General features: G+C 42.4%; 1 protein-coding gene across 1 annotated transcript in view; it reads right to left on the minus strand.

The window, feature by feature from the left end:
- si:dkey-21p1.3 (collagen alpha-1(I) chain) overlaps positions 1-23,366 on the minus strand; it is a 31,377-nt gene extending 8,011 nt beyond the window's left edge. The window contains exons 1-36 of the mRNA XM_025902904.1: positions 20,696-23,366; positions 17,588-18,700; positions 16,310-16,363; positions 15,866-15,985; positions 15,222-15,260; positions 14,951-15,004; positions 14,797-14,850; positions 14,208-14,315; positions 14,029-14,082; positions 12,877-12,930; positions 12,749-12,793; positions 12,563-12,616; positions 12,418-12,462; positions 12,265-12,318; positions 12,130-12,174; positions 11,969-12,022; positions 11,635-11,679; positions 11,475-11,528; positions 11,334-11,378; positions 11,137-11,190; positions 10,931-11,038; positions 10,772-10,825; positions 10,627-10,680; positions 10,115-10,159; positions 9,973-10,026; positions 9,736-9,780; positions 9,466-9,519; positions 9,143-9,196; positions 9,006-9,059; positions 8,757-8,810; positions 8,535-8,588; positions 8,395-8,439; positions 8,252-8,296; positions 3,605-3,712; positions 436-489; positions 232-285 (exon numbers count right to left, since the gene is read on the minus strand). Coding sequence (XP_025758689.1) covers positions 232-285; positions 436-489; positions 3,605-3,712; positions 8,252-8,296; positions 8,395-8,439; positions 8,535-8,588; positions 8,757-8,810; positions 9,006-9,059; positions 9,143-9,196; positions 9,466-9,519; positions 9,736-9,780; positions 9,973-10,026; positions 10,115-10,159; positions 10,627-10,680; positions 10,772-10,825; positions 10,931-11,038; positions 11,137-11,190; positions 11,334-11,378; positions 11,475-11,528; positions 11,635-11,679; positions 11,969-12,022; positions 12,130-12,174; positions 12,265-12,318; positions 12,418-12,462; positions 12,563-12,616; positions 12,749-12,793; positions 12,877-12,930; positions 14,029-14,082; positions 14,208-14,315; positions 14,797-14,850; positions 14,951-15,004; positions 15,222-15,260; positions 15,866-15,985; positions 16,310-16,363; positions 17,588-18,700; positions 20,696-20,755 — 3,141 coding nt within the window. The 5' untranslated portion in view covers positions 20,756-23,366. The remainder of the gene's footprint in view (positions 1-231; positions 286-435; positions 490-3,604; positions 3,713-8,251; positions 8,297-8,394; positions 8,440-8,534; positions 8,589-8,756; positions 8,811-9,005; positions 9,060-9,142; positions 9,197-9,465; positions 9,520-9,735; positions 9,781-9,972; positions 10,027-10,114; positions 10,160-10,626; positions 10,681-10,771; positions 10,826-10,930; positions 11,039-11,136; positions 11,191-11,333; positions 11,379-11,474; positions 11,529-11,634; positions 11,680-11,968; positions 12,023-12,129; positions 12,175-12,264; positions 12,319-12,417; positions 12,463-12,562; positions 12,617-12,748; positions 12,794-12,876; positions 12,931-14,028; positions 14,083-14,207; positions 14,316-14,796; positions 14,851-14,950; positions 15,005-15,221; positions 15,261-15,865; positions 15,986-16,309; positions 16,364-17,587; positions 18,701-20,695) is intronic.
- Positions 23,367-23,576: the final 210 nt, after the last annotated feature.

Here is a 23,576-nt window from a genome sequence, read left to right on the forward strand (position 1 = left end):
AAGACAAGAACAAAGCTCTTTCAGTTTGTCCTGATTCATGGGCTCATATTCCTGTAGTTACTCTAACAGTTATGATCTTCTAGGTCTTTCATTTTTCTTTGATTTTCTTTCTTTCTCTTGTATTGTCTGTGCTTTCTGTACTCTACGCATCTCTAGTTTTCTTACTTTAGGTTTTATTAATTTTATGTTAAATGGAAACAGTTGAATCCATGACCAAGCTAATCAATCTACCTCCTCACCATCGAGACCAGCAACTCCCTCCTGCCCCACAGGTCCTCTGGATCCCTGAACACAGGACATGTAGAGACAAACAGAAGAAGAAGAACTGTGTCTTAATTTACTTCAAATGACACACCATTATTGATGTGCACTTGCATACAGCTTTTTCTGAATTTAAGTAGGCAATAAGATACTTAGAGAAGCTCAGAGGTTCACCTTATCTCCTTTTGCACCACCTGATCCAGATGGCCCTTGACTTCCATCTTTACCCTGTGTGTTAAGATAATAACAGGGATATAATATAAAGAAACATAGGTCAAAAAAGAAGACAGTTCTGTCTTAGTGAGCTTGTAGTTTGGTATAGCAGGTTTTTTTTACCAAATGTATTTCGAATTTTAATTTCAAGGGATGTATCTGCTTCATGTTCAGTATGCCAAATACTGCATAAATAATTGTTCTATAATTTGATGCACAACAAAGAATAAAGCATAGATTATAATTCAACGTTACTATTGAAATGTCGAAGTGCTCAGGCATCTTCATTAATGCCAAGGCATAATTGTAAAAAGCACTTTTCTGTCAGAGATATCTTGAAAATTAATAATATTAACAATATCTCACAAAAAACGGTGGCAAATTGCCTGGATTTGCCTGAACAACCATAATATACAACCAAAAGTTGTCAAATTATAATGGTGAATGTGTCTTTTTAAAAGAGCAGGGTTAAAACCATGAAAATAGAATAGAATTCAACTTTATTGTCATTGCACATGCACAGGTACAGGGCAACGAAATGCAGTTTGCATCCATCCAGAAGTGCTTTAGCCGTGATATAGATATATTACAATATATATTAGCAATAATATAGATATGTAAGTATATTACAGAAATGGGTCTATTATGGTATGTTATAATGTACACGGTGTGAAGTATGTTATGAATATGCTATAACTATAAGTATGTACAGGCTATGAACAGGATATAAATATGAAAAAACTATACAGAAATATGAGATTTACAGTTATACAGAAATGTGAACTATGCAAGTTATAAACAGTTGTAGGATTAAAAATTATTGTATGTACAGAATGATTATTTACACAGAACTATACAGTAGTGCAGTTAAGATAAGTGAGATATGTGGATCATTTCTACAGAGGCTGTATAAAGTGCTGGTGGTTGTGAGTGGTGGTTCAGTCCAAAATCAATCGTTCATGCGTTGGCTTATCTGAGTTTTCGAATCAGTTCAAATGCAGTATAAATAAACCCGACATCATCATCCTTCCAACAGATCTGGCGACACCGGGCTTGACTTGGTCTGGTGACTGACCCAGAGAAACAAATTATAAACTCATGGCAAACTGGAAAGAAAGAAAGTGTCTGTTCGCTCCCGAGTGTTTCTGCAATTATCACAAGAGGACTGTTGTCATCCTGCAGTTAAGCAAAACTGCAGCGAAATTAGCATGAAAGTTCTGTGACCTTTCACGTGGCTGACAGTTTGACTTGATGAACAAAGTGTGACTAACGACAGGCTGATTCACTGTCATGGTTGAATGACTGGAATGTTGCCACTGTTATCAGAGCCCATGATCCTTTTGTAGCCAAGGCAGTCGGGCTTGATGTAAGCAGCATAGGTGCTAAATGTCTGTGAAGGTTCTCAGTCATCCAGGTCATCGTAGTCGACCTGGATGTTGAGGTTGCCGTTCTCTTCAATGTGCACTGAGATGTGAAGAGAATGGCAACCTCAACATTGAAGTTTACCGGAAGCCCACACACACGGACCAGTACCTCCTCTTTGACTCCCATCACCCTCTGGAACACAAACTTGGAGTAATTAGGACCCTACACCACCGGGCAGAACATGTTCCCTCTAAGCCTGAAGGGAAAAAGAAGGAACACACACATGTAAAGGAAGCACTGAAAACATGCGGTTATCCGAACTGGGCGTTCATAAAGTCAGCAAAGAGGCACAGAAAAGAAGATCAGACACCAGCGAGGGAGGATAAGAAAGACAGACGCAACAACGTTGTCATCCCCTATGTAGCCGGTGTATCAGAGAAACTCAGGAGAGTTTTCTCCAAGCACGACATCCCAGTGTACTTCAGACCCAGCAACACACTCAGACACAAACTGGTTCACCCGAAAGACAAAACTCCAAAACACAGACTTAACAACGTGGTGTATGCTGTACAGTGCAGCGAGGAATGCCCAGACCTCTACATTGGAGAGACCAAATAGCCACTTCACAAGCGCATGGCACAACATAGAAGAGCCACCTCCACGGGACAAGACTCAGCAGTCCATCTGCATCTTAAGGATAAAGGTCACTCTTTCGAGGATGCCAATGTTCACATTTTGGACAGAGAGGACAGATGGTTTGAAAGAGGAGTGAAAGAGGCCATCTATGTCCACTGTGAGCGACCATCTTTGAACAGAGGCGGTGGTTTACGACACCATCTGTCTGCCATCTATAATCCAGTTTTGAGTTCCCTCCCCAGACGCCTTAACGCCCACTCACATCCTGGGCCATCTGACCTCAGGAATTCGCATGACAAGGTGGGGCCAGGTTTCACAATGGGCTCACCCGAAACCCTGGCTGATTAGGTCCCACACCCGCTTTCACACCTGGGCGCATGTGATCACCAGGGGGTCCTTTGTCCCTCCTTGGGGGGATACTCCCACTGGGTTTAAATCTGGGACTCTCGGCCATTTGACCTTAGAACTGAAGAAGCTTCTCGGATGAGAGGTGAAACGTCTTCAAGCAACTTAAAGAAGTCCAGACGCTTTTCTTTGCAAACTCCTTTGACCATAGGTGCTAAAGAAAAACATACTCGTCAGTTTGTAAGAATACCTAAATAATCTGCACTTGTTTGAAATATTTTTTCTAGATGCTGGCCTGTGCTTTTGTGTTTTGGACCCAGTGTTCTGAGTCTGGGATTTTGGTTTTTTTTTCTAGTTTTGTATTTTTTTATTATTTTCCTTGTATCCCTGATTATTCATGACTCTCTTATGTTTCCCCGTCTGGCTTCTTCTTCATCTTTGTGTTTATGATTTGTAACTTGTGTCAGTTTAGTCTTGCGTCCTTTTTAGTTGTGGCTCGCTTCGTGCTTTATTTTGGTGACTGTTCTTCTCTGGATCCTTTGTCTTGGTTAACTTCCTCCAGAGTCATTATGTTAGTTAACCCCAGCTGTGTTCCTATCTCCTCATTATGTAAAATACCTGAGTTCTGTAGTTTGGCTGCCACACAGCCAACCTTGACAGTTATGTTGGACAGACTTACAGAGCTTCAGTTTATTGGCAGTATCACAAAGGTTTTGTATGAAATAAAACAATTAGGCGCCAAAACTTCTAATTATATTTGAAAACAAAAGCAAAAAAACCTTACAGAGTAACCTGTAACTCCAGGAGGACCAACTGGGCCTTGTGGACCTTGATCGCCTGGAAGACCACGGGGCCCAACTTCACCCCATGGTCCAATGTTGCCATGGATACCCTGTTGGATTAATGTATGTTTAAAAAACAGAGAAAATCAAGTGAGAGGTCCATAGACTAAAAATGTTTCTTGATTTTATACAATCTAATTGAAGTCTGTTAGTTAAATACACAAAGACGTTCACATGCTCAATAGGGACATGGAATGTCACCTCTTTGGTGGGGAAGGAGCCTGAGTTAGTGCGTGAGGTTGAGAGGTACCGGCTAGATATAGTCGGGCTCACCTCTACGCATGGCTTGGGCTCTGGAACCAGTCTCCTAGAGAGGGGCTGGACTCTGTCTCAGTCTGGAGTTGCCCCTGGTGAGAGGCGGCGGGCTGGGGTGGGTATTCTAATATCCCCTCGGCTTGCTGCCGGTACGTTGGGGTTTTTCCCGGTGGATGAGAGGGTTTGTTCCCTGCGCCTTAGGGTCGGGGAAAGGGTCCTGACTGTCATCTGCGCTTATGCGCCGAGTGGCAGTTCAGAGTACCCAGCCTTCTTAGAGTCCCTCGGGGGGTGCTGGAAGGTGCCCCATCTGGAGACTCTGTTGTCCTGCTGGGAGACTTCAATGCTCACGTGGGTAACAACAGCGAGACCTGGAGGGGCGTGATTGGGAGGAACGGCCTCCCTGATCTGAATCCGAGCGGTGTTTTGTTATTGGACTTCTGTGCAAATCACAGTTTGGCCATAACGAACACCTTGTTCGAACATAAGAGTGTCCATAAGTGCACGTGGCACCAGGACGCTCTAGGCCGCAGGTCGATGATCGATTTTGTAATCGTATCACCAGACCTGCGACCATATGTTCTGGACACTCGGGTAAAGAGAGGGGCTGAGCTGTCAACTGATCACCACCTGGTGGTGAGTTGGATCAGGTGGCGGGGGAGGACGCTGGACAGACCCGGTGCACCTAAACGTGTAGTGAGGGTGTGCTGGGAACGTCTAGCAGAGGCCCCAGTCCGCGAGATCTTCAACGCACACCTCCGGCAGAGCTTCAACAACATTCCGAGGGAGACTGGGGACATTGAGTCCGAATGGACCATGTTCAGCGTCTCCATTGCCGAAGCTGCTGCATTGAGCTGCGGCCGCAAGGTGGTTGGTGCCTGCCGTGGTGGTAATCCCCGAACCAAATGGTGGACACCAGAGGTGAAGGGAGCCACCAGGCTGAAGAAGGAGTCCTATCGGGCTTGGTTAGCCTGTGGGACTCCGGAGGCAGCCGACAGGTATCGACAGGCCAAGCGGAATGCGGCTCGGGCAGTGGCTGAAGCAAAAACTCGGGTGTGGGAGGAGTTCGGAGAGGCCATGGAAAAAGACTTTCGGACTGCCTCGAAGAGATTCTGGCAAACCGTCAGGCGTCTCAGGAGGGGAAAGCGGTGCTCTACCTGCACTGTGTATAGTGCTGGTGGAGCGCTACTGACGTCGACTGAGAAAATTGTCAGGCGGTGGAAGGAATACTTCGAGGACCTCCTTAATCCCACTGACATGTCTTCCGAGGAGGAAGCAGAGTCTGGGGATGACGGGAATGACCCGCCAATTTCCGGGGGCGAGGTCACTGAGGCAGTTAAACAACTCCTTGGTGGCAGAGCCCCTGGTGTTGATGAGGTCTGCCCCGAGTTCCTGAAGGCTCTGGATGTTGTAGGGCTGTCCTGGTTGACACGCCTCTACAATGTTGCGTGGAGATCAGGGGCAGTACCCCTGGACTGGCAGACCGGGGTGGTGGTCCCCATCTTTAAGAAGGGAGACCGGAGGGTGTGTTCCAACTACAGGGGGATCGCACTCCTCAGCCTCCCTGGGAAAGTCTATGCCAGGGTGCTGGAAAGGAGAGTTCGTCCGTTAGTCGAACCTCGGATACAGGAGGAACAATGCGGTTTTCGTCCTGGTCGCGGAACACTGGACCAGCTCTTTATCCTCTCAAGGATACTTGAGGGTGCATGGGAGTTTGCCCAACCAGTCTACATGTGTTTTGTGGACTTGGAGAAGGCATTCGACCGTGTCCCTCGGGGTGTCCTGTGGGAGGTGTTGCGGGAGTATGGGGTGTCTGGCCCATTGTTACGGGCCATTCGATCCCTATACAACCGTTGCAAGAGTTTGGTTCGCATTGCCGGCAATAAGTCGGACTCGTTCCCGGTGGGTGATGGGCTCCGCCAGGGCTGCCCTTTGTCACCGGTTCTGTTCATAATTTTTATGGACAGGATTTCTAGGCGCAGCCAAGTGGCGGAGGGCTTTCACTTCGGTGGCCTCAGAATCTCATCTCTGCTTTTTGAGGATGATGTGGTTCTGTTGGCTTCATCAGGTGAAGGCCTCCAGTTCAAGTATCTCGGGGTCTTGTTCGCGAGTGATGGGAGAAGGGAGCCGGAGATCGACAGACGGATTGGTGCTGCGGCTGCAGTGATGCGGACGCTGCACCGGTCCGTCGTGGTGAAGAGGGAGCTGAGTGTAAAAGCGAAGCTCTCAATTTACCGGTCGATCTACGTCCCTACCCTCACCTATGGCCACGAGCTGTGGGTAGTGACCGAAAGAACGAGATCGCGGATACAAGCAGCAGAAATGAGCTTCCTCCGAAGGGTGGCTGGCCTCTCCCTTAGAGATAGGGTGAGAAGTTCGGCCATCCGGGAGGGGCTCAGAGTAGAGCCGCTGCTCCTCCACATTGAAAGGAGCCAGTTGAGGTGGTTCAGGCATCTGACAAGGATGCCTCCTGGGCGCCTCCTGGGTGAGGTGTTCCGGGCATGTCCCACCGGGAGGAGGCCCCGGGGCAGACCCAGGACACGCTGGAGAGATTATATCTCTCGGCTGGCCTGGGAACGCCTTGGTATTCCCCCGGATAAGCTGGAGGAGGTGGCTGGGGAGAGGGAGGTCTGGGCTTCTCTGCTTAGGCTGCTGCCCCCGCGACCTGGCCTCGGATAAAGCGGATGAAGATGGATGGATGGATGGACGTTCACATGCTGTGTGTAGAAAACACACATGACTGCACAGGACTGCAGTCATGTGAAAAACAAAGCCCACGCTTGGAGCTTCCATAGAGTTTAAGAGCAAAAGTAGCAGCAAGCTACTGTTTATCAAATGCACTTGATTACGTGGTCATCATCAAGTGTGACCATCTCTATAGAAGCAGATGTTGGTCTGGAGCGTTCAGGTGTGTGCTAACTTAATGCCACAATTTTTTTTTGAATTTTTTGAATGCAATACAAAGACATTCCAAGAGCTACATATTAGACTCAGTTAGCATGTTGAATATTAAAGTTCATAACAGTCAAATTAGAAAAACAGTGAACAAGTATCGCTTGTTTGGAAGAGTTGTTTTGCAAAGCTGCATGTAGACAAACAATAAGCATTTTAGAACAATGACCAGATGATGTTGGGCCATTATGCACCGCACCACAAAACGCCCATAAACAACGTCAGGCATGGTGGTGGAATGGTGATGATTTGGGCTTGTTTTGCAGCCACAGACCTGAGCAGCTTGCAGTCTTTGAATCATTAACTCCTCTGTACACAAATAAATGTGTACAGAGTCAAATGTGAGGCCATCTGTCGAAAGCTTGGCCAACACTGGGTCCTGTAACAGGACAATAATCACACAACAAGAACCGTGGTGTTATGGTGGAACCATTAGACAGCTGTCCATAAACAAATTGTCACGGTTCTGGGTCATTTTGATCCAGCATTTTCAGTTTCTTGTGTTTGGGTATTAAGGTTTGTTCTGATTCTCCAGTTGTGCTGTTTTGAATATTATTATCCTATGTTTCAGTTATATTCTGGTTAAGAGTTGAGTTCTTAGATTTTGTTCTTGTGCCCTCGTGTTTAATGTAGGTTTAGTTCAGTGTCAAGTCTGTGCCTGTCATGTTTCCTGTTTTACTTTGAAAGTCTGTGTCTCATGTCAGTGTGTCTAGTTTTGCTTCCCCATTCTCGTTAAGTCTGATTTCTCCCAGCTGTGTCTCCCTCGTGTCTCTCATTCCCCTCGTTATGCCTCAGTGTATTTAAGCCCCGTGTTTCTCTTTGTCAGTGTCGCAGTCTCCCTCATACATGTCTGTGTGTTCTGTCTGCCAAGTTTATTTTATATATTCAAGTTTAGTTTTCTCTCGTGTCCAGCAATAAGGCTGCGTTGAGTCTGCATTTTGGGTCCCTTCCTGCCTCCCTGCACACAGACCATGACACAAATGTTACCAAACCTCAATGAATTGAAGCAACCTTAAAATAAAGTTCAAGAGAAGTTGGACAAAATTCCGACATGAGAAACTGAAAATTATACAGAAAACTATTACTTCAAGTTACTACTGCTAAAGGTGGTGGCACTTTATGACAGGACTGCACAGAGTCCAATGAAAAACTTGCTTTTCCACCTACCTGCCTTCATCTAATTCTCTAATTAACTCACAAACCAATGCTGACGTGTAGAAACTCAACCACTGACCTATGAGTCCATCTAACCTCCTGGGCCACAGCATTATCACATATCAAGACATTTACCATTATAAAATCAAAAACATAAGTTGACCAAAAGAATGTGTAAACAAAGGACTGGATGAATGTTTTGTATGGATAAATAATTAAAATGATCTTACAGGATGTCCTCTGTATCCCTGTGGTCCAGGCATGCCCATCTCTCCCTGAAGAATGACAAGAACTTGACTTTAGTAAGAAGTTAGAGAAACACTTATAAATAATGAACAGGCGATAGTAGAAAATAAAGGAATAATTTGCTTACTCGGGGGCCTTGTATTCCTTTTGGTCCCTCCTCTCCTCTTGTACCCTTCACAGCACAAACGTTATCATAGCATATGAGGAGCTAAATAACTGAGTGACTGATAAACCTGTTACTTAGTAATGAAAATGTGAGGCTCATACCTTAAATCCTTTACTTCCTGTTAGTCCACTGGGGCCTTGTTTACCTACAACTCCCTAAAGGAAACATCAGGATTGGATTTTTTGTCTGGCTATAAAGAAAGTGCCACAAATTCCAGATTGTCTACATTCAAATATCATCATTTGGGTTGAATTTTCAAGGCTTCATTATTTTCTTTCAACAAGCGTAGGAGTACTCTCCATACAAGCTGCACAGTAACATACTCTCTTTCCTGGCTTTCCCGATGTCCCCTTCATTCCTCTGCTGCCAGATTCTCCCTGGAAATCGAATGACACAACGCTGTAATCCTAACGTCACATAATTTTCTATGCTGAGGGATCACAGGATGCTGTTATAAAACTTTAAATCCTCATGTGAATAAATAAAATGAATTTATTTATTACAGTCACTCCTATAGTCTCCAAAAAATACTAACCATGTTTCATGAAGCAAGAATTTAAAAATTGCCTTACACTCTTTCCTACAGGGCCTTGGAGTCCAGGAGGTCCTGTTTTTCCAGGCATTCCCTGTGGAAATGAGACCATGAGATGATAACTTGTCCCACTCCAGGATAAGCAAATGCTGCTGTCATATAACAGGACGAGCTCACTTTAAGTCCTGGAAGTCCGACCTCTCCATTTACTCCATTTGCACCAACAGGTCCCTGAGGCAAAGGTCATATTAGTTCATCAAATATCCTTATCCTGGTTACCCTGGTAATATTACTGCTCAGGTATCATTTCTGACAGATTAAATGTTAACTGTTAACCTAAAGAAGAAATGATCAGATTTAACCAAATCCGATTCTGGAACACTTAACCCATTTTGTTCTGTATGAATAACAAACCCATAACAATAAATAAATAAAAAGAAAAATAATTCACATTAATAAGGGAGGCTTCTATTCCAAAAACAGCCCATGGTTAGTCTTACCGAGGCTCCACGGCTGCCGTCCTGCCCCTTGTGGCCCAGATGACCTTTAAATCCCTGAAAAGGGAAAGAAATATCTCCTTTTTTCTATTTGTTTTTTTCTAGTGTGAATAAAAAAAGGAGATAAAATTGACCATATGTTTGAAATCTATATAAATAGTGCCATTATCTGGATACTAGCTTTAGCAGATGTCATGTGTGGAGGATATATCAATTCTGTTTTAAAGTTATAAACATGTGTTTGTCTAATGTTTAAATGTAAAGCATGGTCACCTTCAGGCCTTTTGAACCCGGCGTCCCCGGGACTCCAATCTTCCCCTAAACAGATGGGGTACACACGTCAGGTACAAACACAATGTGAACTCTTTGACATGCCTCTGTTTAATGCAATAGTAAGAGCTTTTTGAAGGCACTGATTGGTCGATGCCTTCAGTCACAGATGTAAAAAAACAAAACAATTAACAGCGCAGTCATGCAAGAACAGAGTAAGAACTTTAACCATATAGGAACCTTAATACCAGGTTCTCCTTGAAGTCCCCTCTCTCCCGATGTCCCCATTTGTCCCTACAATAACAAATAAATAAAAAAATAATACTATAGCTTTAGCACAAACATACATATCTACACTGAACATGTTGTCACTTATACTCACAATAGGACCAGGGATTCCAGAAAATCCCGCTCGACCTTCCCGACCCTTTGACAATAGGAATGACTGTTAATGGTTTGGAAATGTTGCAACACGGCTCCCTTTACAAAACTACATTTCACATATTTTTGGAAATATTAAAAGTAAGAAAAAACTGAAAAACACCTCCTTTGCAATTTTATGTTGACTTTGCTTAGTTTGGCATCTGATCTTTAAGGTCACATTGAGATATGTAACAAATAAAATTTCTGTGCAAATATATGAATGTATTTCAGTGCTGTCAGCGTTAATCTCGTTAAAATGACGTTAACGCCATAACTGCATTAACGTAGCAAACCCGCGCTAATGTGTTGACGCCATGCAGCCCCACGCACGGGGTGATCCGCAGTAACTCTTTAACGGAGATTTGCCGCCTTAATGCGGTTATGGCGTTAACTCATTTTAACGAGATTAACGCTGACAGCGCTAATTTATTTTTATAGATTAGATATGAATTATTCCTTCAGATTCCTTACCTTATTGCCTCGAGGTCCAGGACTTCCTTGAATACCAGCTGGTCCTCGGTTTCCCTAAATCACATCATATTTGCGCAACAAAATTCACTTTTCAGCAAAGAAAAACAGTCAAGATAAACAGATTCAACTATTTTCTCAAATTCACCTTGGAGCCATCTTTTCCCTGCTTCCCTGGCTCTCCCATGATGCCATCAAAGCCCTACAACATTGGATGAAGATATGAAATAAGATCTGATATTACAGAAGCTTTAGCATCATAAGTGAGCATGTTTTATTTAAATATATGTTGATTTTTTAGACTCACAGTGGGTCCAGGAAGTCCTGGTAGCCCTGCATGTCCTCCAAGTCCCTCGTGTCCCATCGGCCCTGCGTGCCCCGTTGATCCCCGTTTACCTGGAGGTCCACGAGGACCCTGAACAAACAAAACAAGCTGATTAACAGATTCACTGATCTGGTCAGTAAACAGATCAACCACAGACTGGACAGATGGACAAGAAGAATCTAAAGTACCTGGTCTCCCTTGAATCCTGGATCCCCCTTCTCACCTCTCCTGGATTTGACACCCTGGTGGTGACAGAAACACATATAAGTAAACAGAAAACAACAGCTCAGAAGACCAAAAGGGAACATCAATTAATGTCATGTGTTATAAAGGTTGTAACCATTTTAGCAAGAGTCAGAAATTAAATTCTTTTAAGTAATCTTACGGGATCACCTGAGGATCCAGGTTTTCCTGGATTCCCATTGGCTCCCTAAAATAAGGGGGAAGAAAAAGACATTACTCAGGTAAACTCACTACATAAACAAACGCTGCACAGCACACTTACTCTTTAGCCTTATTATCTTACGTTTAGTCCAGGTGGTCCAGGTTGACCTATTTCCCCTTCATCTCCTGGATCACCCTGGTGAAATGTAAAAAAAAGAAAATTCAAACGGCAGTGACCCGAACTGGTAACTGCACACAGTTCACAAACCAGTTTTACATTTTCTGTCTTTGAGTATACTCACAGTGCTACCTTTAGGACCTGGAGGTCCATTAGGGCCTGGGTTTCCCTGTAAGGTCATTGATCAAAGTGTGTTTTATTCACAATTAATTTTTCAACATGTGAACTTTTTGTTTTACTCCTAATGTTACTTAGGTCACATTAGGTTTATTTCCATCTTCCTACTGTCATTTTTAAGTAATATTTTCTCATGTTCACCTTCTATCGTGGTTTTCTTTTGTTCACAAACTACACGTGACCACACCAAAAACATGCAACTTGCATTTACCAAACGCTGAATAACGTGTTGGTTGTTTCACACGTGATCATTTCATGCTATACAAAAGCTTTACTAATACCTGAGGGCCACGAACACCAGGAAACCCAACTGTTTCATCCGGACCGGGCTCTCCCTAAAGCAATGCACGTATGTATATTATGGACATTTATTGAGGTAAGTCACAAAGTTATCCTTCTTCAAAGTCTGCTAGAAAGTGAGCATATATAAGTGTTTTCTCACCTGTGACCCAGCTGCTCCTCTGGGGCCCATTTCACCCTGATGACCCTGACAGTTGAAGTAAATGCTCTATAAATGTCTTTTAAAAAAAACACCTTTGAATTAAATGTTGATTAATTTTTTGTTTACTTTACTTACTGGTGGTCCTTTAATTCCTCGGACACCTTTTACTCCTCTGGGACCCATTTTGCCCTGAAAAGAAGGCAGATTAATAGATGCTCATTAATAATATCTCATCTTTAATTAAAAATAATTTTCAGTGTGATGGTTTCGTAGGAGGATATAACTTGCAGGAGGGCCTCTCGGACCACAGAAGCCTAAAGCCCCAGTTTCTCCCTGAAAACAATGAAAGCAACAATGAATGCAAAGTAGAAACAGTAGAATTAGTAGAAAACCAACACGGATCATTTTTTCTATTTATTTGTGTGACACTGACCGAAGGCCCTGATGGTCCTGGGAAACCGGGAGGACCTCTTGCTCCGGACGTGCCCTGTAAACATTGGACTTTTCAGATGTAGCTTTAAAATGTACATACTTAATGACCATCTGTTTTATAAATATTAATTAATAAAAAGCAACTTTTTGAATGTGCCGGCGAATGGAGCTGGTCATCTGAACTCACTATGTAGCCAGGAAGCCCAGCGTGGCCTCTGACTCCTTTATTTCCCTGTAGGCACAAAGAGACACAGATCAGAATCCCGTGCAGCCCTCCTGGAAAACGACAGTACTTCTACAGATGACTCATCTGACCTTGTCTCCTTTCTGTCCTCTGGTTCCCTGTGATCCAGCCTCGCCCTGATAACCCTACAGGCAGAGAAAATGTTTGACTCTTAATATAAATCTTTGAGACTTTAACATATACAGTTATAATAGTATGAGCTAGCTGCACAAATAAGTGGCTGTCGCTGAATGCAAAAGGAAACAGATATACACTCACTGGCCAAATCATTAGGTACATTTCTAGTACCTGGTTGGTTCCTCTTTTGCCTTCAGAACTGCTTTAATTCTTCATGGAAGAGATTCGATACTGTACGTGAAACATTTCTCAGGGATTTGCATTCATACTCAGCATCACACAGTTTATGAAAATGTGTTGAATCCACATGCAAGATGTGAATCTCTCGTTCTACCACATCTCAAAGGTGCTCAGTTGGATATAGATCTTGTGACTGTGAAAGCCATTTGATTACATCGATGTCCAAGAAAACAGTTTGAGGTGATTTGAACTTTGTGATGGCCAGTCAATAAGGGCTGGGCATGGTCAACAACAATACTCAGGCAGGATGTGGCATTCAAACGATGCTCAGTTGGTACTGAGGGGACCAGGAGAGCCAACAACATTATACCATCCTGAACTGTTGATACAAGGCAGGATGGATCCATGCTTTTTACCATCTGATAGGTGAGACTCATCAGATCAGCCAACAGTAATGGCAGCTGGTGTGGTCTTTTTCTGTAGCCCGTCTCTTTCAAGATTCGACTTGTGGATCCAGAGCGGTCTCCTGCGTATCTCAGGTCTAATAAGTTATCTTAGTTACTGTTGCCTTCCTATCAGCTCTGTGTACAGACTAGTGATGGTTGGGAAAACCCCAGAAGATCAGGCGTTTCTGAAATACACAGACCAGCCTCTCTGGCATCAACAACCATGCCATACACTCAATAACCTTTCTTCCTGATCTGAACCTCAGGTTGAACTTCAGCAGGTCATCTTGACCATGTTTACATTCTTAAATACACTGAGTTGCTGCAATGTGATTGGCTAATTAGATATTTGCCTTTAACAGGCAGTTGAACAGGTGTATCTAATAAAGAGACCAGAGAATGTATACTGTCTATGCACATGCATGCTAAAGCCTCCATAGTTATAATCCTGATAACATTATGAGTTTAGGACAATCTTACCCACTCACCCAGCTCCCCTTTGCTGCCCTGCTCTCCTTTGTAGCCTTTGGGACCCTATAAGGACATAAGTAAGTATAAGTAAGGAGTTAATTCCCCAGGCACCAGTATGACTAACTTAAATCCATACATGGAAACTGCATAAAAGTAAAAAAAAAAAACATGTTTTCCAGGAGATTTACCTGCTCTCCAGGTAAACCTGGAGGGCCCGGGTCAGCATTGTGTCCTGGGGTCCCGTCTCTTCCAGGTCGGCCTGGGGGACCCAGGATACCCTGTGGACCAGGACTGCCCTGGAGTACAACGCAACATGTAAAGTAGGTAGAAGAATAATCATAAGACATTACAGAGCAGAATTACAGACAATAGTAGTAATATCTTTCCTCTCCATTCAATACAACTTAGCTTCTCCCCAGAATTCCTGTTATTACTAAAATATATCCAGGAAATATTAAAACCTCTGTCCTGACCAACCACAACAAGCCAGCATTGCACTTAAGCATCATATTAATGTCTTAATCCACCATAATATCACCATAATAATACAAAAGTTTTCACCTTACTGATCAGTCCTAATCGCACTAAAAACCACTTGATATTTACATAGTCAGCTGCTACGACCTAAACATTAATCATCTCATTTTGCAATATGTGCACATAGCATGTTCTTTGCCTTACACTTATTTTTAGGTGTGATGATGAGAGCCTCATGATCCTGCACTCAAATAATCAGATGCAAAAAAAAAAAAAAAAAAAAAAATCAGGGAAACGTACGATTATTCCTTGAACTCCTTTAGGTCCTTGCTTTCCAGGAATTCCAGGTAGTCCCTGGAGAAAAGTAGCCACTGAAGTCTATTTACAGTCCTTGTTTGTATTGTCATGTAAAAGTTGAAAGTTGAATTTAGCCATAATGTCTTTGTCTACTTACAATTGGTCCATCATCTCCAGGAGGTCCAGGAGGACCCGGAGGCCCTTTAAGTCTCTGAGAAGAAAAACACACAGTGTTACAGCTCAGGCACAACGTGTCTTTATTATAACATAAAAATGAAAATGTATATGTGCAAAGAATAATTTTTTGATTAAGCTAAAAAATAATCTTCTCAGAGTACCAAAGTTCAGCCTTTATCTGACTGTTATAACAAAGGAGTTATTGTAAAAAGTCATTTTAGGTGAATTCGTGTTATAAAACAAATGCCTACCGGCCACGAGGATACCAGCTTTTTGTAAATTTGCTTCTTCTGCAAGAAAACAGTGACGAATGGATTCCTTTTAATCATGATTACTGAGCGTTCACACACAGAAAGAGAAGCTTATTCACACGTACACTGACAAAAACAAACTGTAAAAATAATAACACAGCAGTGGTAATTATAAGCTCTGGAACAATTAACGATTTAAATTATCACAGTTATAAGAACGCATCAGTTAAACCTTTCCACGAGCAGTGAATGTGGACAAACGTGATATAATAAAACACAAGTAGACACTGAAAAATTAAAGATCCACTGACATTAAAACTGTTTTTATATCATAGTCAGTACAAATGAAAAAAGTCAGTCCCTTCTAGATCACACATGAAATGATTCAGTGGATCCAGAAGGATCACGTTTGTGTTTTCCTGTCTCTCAGTTAATCTGATTTCAGTTATTTCAGTTCATTATATATTTGTCAAGCAAAAGTATCTTTTAATGTTAACAAAATTCTAAAAAAATGATACATTCAAGAAATAAATATATTTAAACAATACATTTAATATGAATATTTAATAATAGGTAAATATGCTCAGTCTTGAAAAATGTCTGTTAAAATAGTTTTAATTTCAACAAACACAGCAGCAGCTTACCTTGAAAGCCTCCCACTCTTCTTCAGAAGTTTTAAATACAACAATAGCCGGCATCCCAGCAGGACCAACAGGGCCTCTGTATCCAGTCTGCCCCGTCCTGCCCATCATGCCTTGGTATCCCTTAGAAGACAAAACCCCCCCAAACAAAACCATTTTTGTCTTATGGTTGAGCAAAAACAAGAATTTGGCATTTTATTTAAAGTTTATTAAAGATTCATGAAGACAATTTACCACCAAGAAAAAAACAACAAAATTTGTGCAAACATGTGAATGTGAAAAGAAAAAAAACAAACTCACGCCTCTAAAAAACAAAAAAAGAGGATTAACGCAATTGCAAGCCATGCTACCGAGCTCATTGCAATATCTATTTATGAACAAGTGCTTAAAATTACACCAAGATGAATTTTATTCAGAAATGCTTATTAAGTTTAATTTAACACTCACTTTATCTCCCTTATGTCCCAGTGGTCCCGGTAGACCAGGTAAACCGTGCAATCCCTGAAAAAAAGAGTAGAGCTGAGTCATTAGATCATGTGAATCCCAAAATGATTTTAACTAAGATTACTACAACGTAAACGTGACGGGAAAAACTAAAATTTGTTTTAAATACACACTCATTATGAATGTGATGCCAGGCATGTGGCGTCGCACTAGTTTTTGACTTATCACACATGTTTCTACACGTCTGGAGTGGATGCAGGTATTTTATCTTCTGCATGGGAGCTTTTAATGTGAAGCCATGTTATTTTTATACGATTGGCTTTCTGAGATAAGCAAGACCTTTAATGGAGAGAATGATGTCTGGATGGTTCCTCCTGAGGGTTGTTGTTCAATGCTATTGGGATCTTTGTGCAAACAACCTCTGAAACATGCACTGCAGCAGATCACGGAAGCTGGCTTTGAAACTGCCAACGAGTCAGACGGTCCATCCTCTCAAGCAGCTGGCTTCCATGATTTTCACCAGTATTTGAATTTTTGTGATGCCTCATACCACAGACAGTTTCCCCCGTACTGTTTCTCAAGATTCTCCAAAACTTTACATTATATTATGCATTTTGACATTATATTAAAACCTTTTCCATATTTCCCTCACAAAGACTCTCTACAGTGTTGCCAGTTAACCTAAGTAGTTGCAAGTTATTACTTTCTTTTAGTTTCATTTTTTCTTCTTTTGGGGAAACTGGGTTTTACTGGGGCTACTTGGAAACTGTACTTAAGCGATGACACACTGAACATGAGTGTAACTGTGTGTGTTATGTACAATAAACCAAATGTATATTTGTTGGGGGAAAAGGAAAAAAGGTGTAGTGTAGCTGATGACCTTACAAATACGCCTGAGGGTTACAGTGCCACAGTTTAGCCAGAGGAGGGAGCCAGTGCCTCTCACTGGAGAGACTAACCACCCTCCTCTGCACACTCACCCGGTTTTCTAGGTGCTAGAACTGACACAGATGTATGTTGTCATCGTAATCATCAAATCAGCTTTGTGCAAATTCAATTTCATCCAAGGACACGGCAGTAAATAAGACGAGAATATCAGACAAATGTGATTAAAATTTCCTGTGTGCTTTGTTTATAATTTCATTAAAACTCTGTTCTCTAAATCAACGTGAATGAATCTTTTGTTTATAGTACCAAGACCCACAAAGGTAAAAATAGCTACAGTAGTGAAATCAAGTCTTATTCATACATAGTTACTGCAAAGCATGAACAAATTCCTACCCTTTGACCTCTGATTCCAGGTGTTTGACGTCTGACTGTGTTTGTAGGAGGCTGATTCGCTGCTTTGTCAGTCTGCTGTGGAGGTTCATTCTCTGACTGGATGCTGAAGCCTACGGTGCTAAACTGGGAGATCAAATCAGGCGAGGGCTGACTGTAAAACCTGTCACTGTCTGCATGTCCTTCCTCCACCTCTGGATCTGTTTCCTTTTCATCCGTCTCCGTCCCATTAACTCCATCTCCACCTTGAAACAGGATTGTTTTTCCTGTGGGTGAAACAGTCTCAAACTTGTCTTCCATTTCCTCCTTTTCTATTTTCTCACTGGCTGAAACATTACTCATCACAGTTTCTGTGACCCTGGGACTCAGAGCTTCTCCACTTTGTAGTGTGGGGGTTAAAAGCATAAGGTTTGGGGTGGGGTCAAGCTGAGGTGGAGCAAAGACCTCTGTAGCTGCTCTTTCCAGTGACATGTCTTCCTCTGTTGTTTTGAAGTCTTTAAAGGAGGGAACAGTGACAACTGGGACTGGACTGGTAACCACTGATGACAAAGCCTGTTGTTTAATTTCGCCCGTTTCCACTTTTTCTGATAAAGGGTCCACAGTGGAAGCAACAGAAGCTGATTCTGTGGTGAATCCTGAAGCAGCAATAGATGAAACCGTCTCTGTTTTTGTTTCTGTGTGAGTTCCTGATGAGGCAACTGCAGCTGTGGCGTCCTCGGACTGAGTGTTAGGGCTGGCAATTGTCATCTCGGCAGTTTGGGCTTCTGAGCTCTTTGTCCCAGTTATGTTAAGACGTGACTTGGAAAGCTGCTCAGTTCCAGTCAAAGAGCGAGGCCTTGGTTCAGGATTTGGCTTGTCTGCTTCTCTGTTGGTTGAACTTGTAGTATTTGTATCTAGATCTGCATGGTTGTTCAATACTTTGGCGTTTCCATCATGTACGGGAGGATCAGGATGTGACTTCAAAGGGGAAGCGCTGCTCACTGGATCCAGCCTTGGTGTCACCTCAGTGGGACCAGCCTGCAAAGTCGAGCTTTGAGGGGAATTTTCTGAACTGGATGATACTCTGACTCCAGGCTGAAGGTTTGTCTCAGCTACAGATCCAGCCTGCAGGGAAATCTAACCACAGTGAAATTATTTCACATTTTAGTCCATTTTCAACCATGTTGCAGTTTTCATTTTTCACAACATTTAATGAAACCATGTGATGCCTAAATGACATTCCCAAAGTAAAATGCTTCTCGTGGATTCACACACAAGTCCAAAGCACAGTTAGTGTCCGAAACAAGTCAAATTCAGCTCTCAGACAAACGGCTTCCCCCAGACAGGCCGGTCCAATACAAACAGACAGTACTGTGGAAAAAAGTTATTAAATGTCATAGATTCACACTTATTTGTTAACAGAAAAGCACACAGGGCAGCACAGTGTGGCCTTATGAACCTAAAGCGTGATGTTGTAGGGCTGAGGAGAGATTACTAAAGGGCGTACACACTATCAGATAATTATACTGCGTGGGTGTGCACCAGTTAATCCTAGCAGATATCTTCCGCCTTGTTGTGTAGAGATTACTGACCCTGTAACTTATTCCAGTTTTGAAAGCCTGCGGCTTAGACTGGCATCTAAATCATGTCTGTATAACTGTTAGTAGCTCTTGATTACTTTAAGAAAGTTATGGCATAGAAACCAAATAATGCTATACACCACATAACACAGACATCATAGGGACAAAAAGGAACATATATATTAGGATGAGCAGAACAGCAGTAACAACCGATCTAGTGTGTTTTTTAGACACCTTAAACTCTGATAACAGGAAAAATAAAACAGACACTGTCAGAAATCAAATGAAGTGTTTGTTGACTGTCACAGCGTTTCGTGTCTGTCAGACATGAGCACATGATGCTCTCATCTCCACAGTGATGCTCAGCTGCTGAAGGACCCCCCCCCAGACTAAAATAATCAGCTGGATGGTACCCACAGCCCAAACACACTCTCAATAATATAGCCATCATTTAGAGTCGCTAAGATTTATTTCCCAGAGGTTTGCCCAACTATAACTACTACTTGCTTAATCCTGACCCCAGATTTAACCTTAAACCAAGTCTTTGCCATAAATTCACATCTGGGTGGCTTGTTTTGCTTCCCAGAAGTCGATGCATGATAAACGCATATAAATACCAGAAGAGAAACCTCACTTATAGTTTAAAAAGGTGAATTCTGTTTTTATTATGGTGGACATCATGCTGTGGCGGCCACTAGGGGATGCCAGAATCAGCAATATTAATATCAGACACAAACAGACTTCAGAGGTTTTACTACATTTATATACATTACCATTCAGTGGTGCCTTAGTTTTTACTGTATTTAGCATATTATGACATAATAATAGATAATAACATAACACTTCATCGTCTGACTGTCCTGCAGATCACATAATGCTGCTATTTTGTTGTTGCTCTTTCTGTCTAGAAAAAGCAGACAAAGAAGAAAATCTCTCATAACCAAAGAAAAACTAAACAAAACCAAAATATTATCTGCATGGACGTTAAGTATGTTAGGTAAAAATAACCAATAATCTATTCCTTTGTGAAAACATGCATCCGTCCTTCAGGCAGTTTTTAGCACACTGGCAAACCTCCGGCTCTTCTGTCTGTGACTAATATGAAGGTCAAAACATTTTAAGGGGTGAAATTATTCTTTTGCAGAGAGAATATTTTATTCGCTATGTTGCTACAGTTGAAGTAAAAGTCCTCCACCATTGATGATTGTTTCATTTGCACATATAACAAGAGCCAATTACTTGAAATGTGTTAATAAAACAAAAATAATTTAATTGCTACAGTTACTGAGAGAAACAGAAAAGGAGCAAAGGCAGCTGAAAACAGTAAATGTAAGTAAAGTGATTCTTAGTGTAAATTAATGCACTATAAAAATCTACAGCGATCCAGTTTTTTCCTTTAAATTTCAGAGCCTTGTACCTTTACTCTTAACCTAAACAGAAATAATTACACTTTGTGCTTCTACTACTAGCTGACAGTCCATTGGAAAAATTAAACAGAAGTATGTCAGCAGTATTTTTACAGATAAAAGCATTTCAATGCAGCCAGACTTACATAGCTCAGTAGCAGCAGCACCACAAAAGAGCCCTGCATGGCTTCTGGTAACGGTAACATCCGGACTCCTCAGTCTGAACTGTGTGCCAGCGCTCCAGTCTGCCTGATAAACACCAGAGGATGCACTTGAACCCCCCCCCCCCCGGAGGCCTGAGCCAAGCACTGGCCTGGCTGTCCATTTGTTTGAGGCTGGAGGAATGATAAAATAAAGGGACCAAACGAGACAGCTGAAGGCTCAGCATGAGAGAGATGTCTCATTTAAACATTGTGGCAGCACAAAAACACATGAACATATCCATCTGCTGGTTGACGCCAGTGTCTTTGATCTTCAGCAAGCGCCTCAGATCTCACAGTGTGAACAATGACAGACACTCGGGGGTGTTTTCAGCTAAGCTTGCTGCTGCACAGAAGGTGCAAGTCCTTTGTTTCTCATGTGGCAGAGACTGTCTGAGGTGAGACAACACCACTGCACTGAGTTGGACTTGGGATGAAGAATAAGACTACTACCTGGAGAATCACAGATTCACAAGCATGATTAAGACCAGTGTTAAAGATTTACATTTTCTCTGCCATAAAGTTTATTTTTGGACACAAAAAGTAACAAGGACGACTTATCTGTCATGCAATCCACCCCAGTCTGCCTAATTCACCATTGAACTTCACACTGATCCAACACCCCCATTCCCCCCACCTCAGTCTTCTTTGTCCAGGGTCAGAGGGGGAGGACTGTGGCCCAGGTGAGGAATGTGACATAAGGATCAAAAAAGTGAGGGGCTGCTGCCTGAGAAGGGGATTTGTGACCACGGTTTGGGATTACAGTAAAGAGTATGTGGTGACGGAAAGCTCCTCCCAGCAGGATCAAGTTCAAAGTGTTGATCTCAGGTCCCAGACCGTGACACCAGGGTGTGTTCTTTTATAGTCAACAGTCCAAGTACAGCATGAATTTGGGGAGGGACTGGAGCCTATCCAAGCTGCCATAGGACGAGAGGTGGGGTACACCTGGGGCAGATCACCAGTCTGAGTGCCAGCACAGGCAGAAAGACACCCCTCACACTTGCATTCACGCCTACAGCCAATTTATAATCACCAGTCATCTAACCCGTCTAACTGCATGTCTGTGAGAGGAAGCTGGAGCACCCGGAGAGAACCTACACAGACCCATGACCGTGCTCCCCGATCTGTGTGAAATGTGACGTGTTGCATGCATGCAGTCAATGCACACGGACAGTTTCCAGAAGAGTCCACAGATTTTAAGTCCATGGTTGTGGCATCATAGTGAAACTAAACAGTGTCCTCCTCAGAGCTGCTTCACGTGTTGATGTCAAGTATATCACAAAGCTGTCAGATTCACAGGGCATTAGTACTCTGTATGGAAACATTCAAGGTCAAGTTAAACACCACGCCTTTGAGCTAAATCCTTTCAAGCTGCACATCATGGAAAATGAATCCATCCTAGATAAACAAGCCCACTGCAGTCAGGTGTGACCTTGTGAAGTCTCTTCCGAGAACATGCATAATCTGTTTATCTATTGGAGACGACAGTCTCTACTTAGTTTGCATGTTAATTTGTGAGTAGTTTTGTTCCATTAATGGGTTTCTGCCTTAGAGAAAACAAACAGTAGCTTATTACAGCTAAGCCAATTACTTTTCAGACTGATGCTGAATTATTGGATGCAGTAATGCAAACAAGGATTTTGTGCAGCAAAGGTAGTCCCAGTTAGAAGTCTAGTTTAGCTTTAAAAACACCACAAAACTTTATACCTGGAAGAAAATGCGTTTAACAAGTTTCTGTGTTGCATTTCACTGGTAATATTTACAGAAGGCTGAATGCTGCCACTGCTCTTTGATATGTGTGGCAGCATCTCACATCCTCTGATGCTAAAATCCTGTAATAAGTGCTGAGTGCTGGTCCAGGAGCAGCAGTATGTTCACCTCAGCAGAGGCAAGACATGACGGATTATTGATAAGGTGTCTGAATATCCAGCTCCCAGAACATGCGATATTATAGCAGCAAATATGTTTTATACAACTAATATACAGCGAATGACTCACAAACCCACTGTGGATATACAAATCAACCTTGATGAGGCTATAAAGGCTGATTTTTACTGGTGCTGTCAGCGTTAATCTCGTTAAAATGAGGTGGGACAGCACCACTTTTTACCCATTAAAACTGAATGTGATGACTGTGTGAGAGGAGACTGGCTGATGGCTGTTGAGTAGTGGGTCCGAGTCTGCTCACAAAAGAAACTCGACATCTCACCTACGTCACTTAAAAGCCTCAACCTGCTTAATCCTTCACACGTATTTATTTCGGGAATATATGTGAACAACAAAATATAAACACAAAAAACATGTTTCTCTGGAATTTGAGTAAAAACTAAACATAGTTAAATGTTTTGCAAATGAACCACTGACTTGTTCTGGTTTCCTGTTTTATCTACTGTTCAGGCGTGGGTGTTGAAAAATGGGAATTTCAGGCAAAATCTGGATTTTATGAATGCGTTACTTGTGTAGATGATTACCAACAAGACGAGTCAGTCGAGCTTCCAACTCGTGTATATTGTTCACTGCACTTTCATGCTCTCTTACAAGAATTGCAGGTATTTCACCTTCATTTAATAGTGATGGGAAAAAAAGCATAACGAGAAAGTCATGCAACAACGGTCGTACATCCAAACCCAGTGGCCCCAGCTGGCTACTGGATCTGAACCAGCACCTTCTTGCTGTGAGGCAACAGTGCTGATCACTGGCTGATTTGGTTGCATGCAGCCAAATTCTTGGAAGTGATATCACTCAGTGCAGAAAAGTCAGGTGATCGCTTTTTAATTGTCCTTTGAACAGATATGTAAACACGTCCTTTGTTAAGCTCATAGACAGG

This window comes from Oreochromis niloticus, linkage group LG23, assembly GCF_001858045.2.
Source record: "Oreochromis niloticus isolate F11D_XX linkage group LG23, O_niloticus_UMD_NMBU, whole genome shotgun sequence".
Taxonomy (NCBI): Eukaryota; Metazoa; Chordata; class Actinopteri; order Cichliformes; family Cichlidae; genus Oreochromis; species Oreochromis niloticus.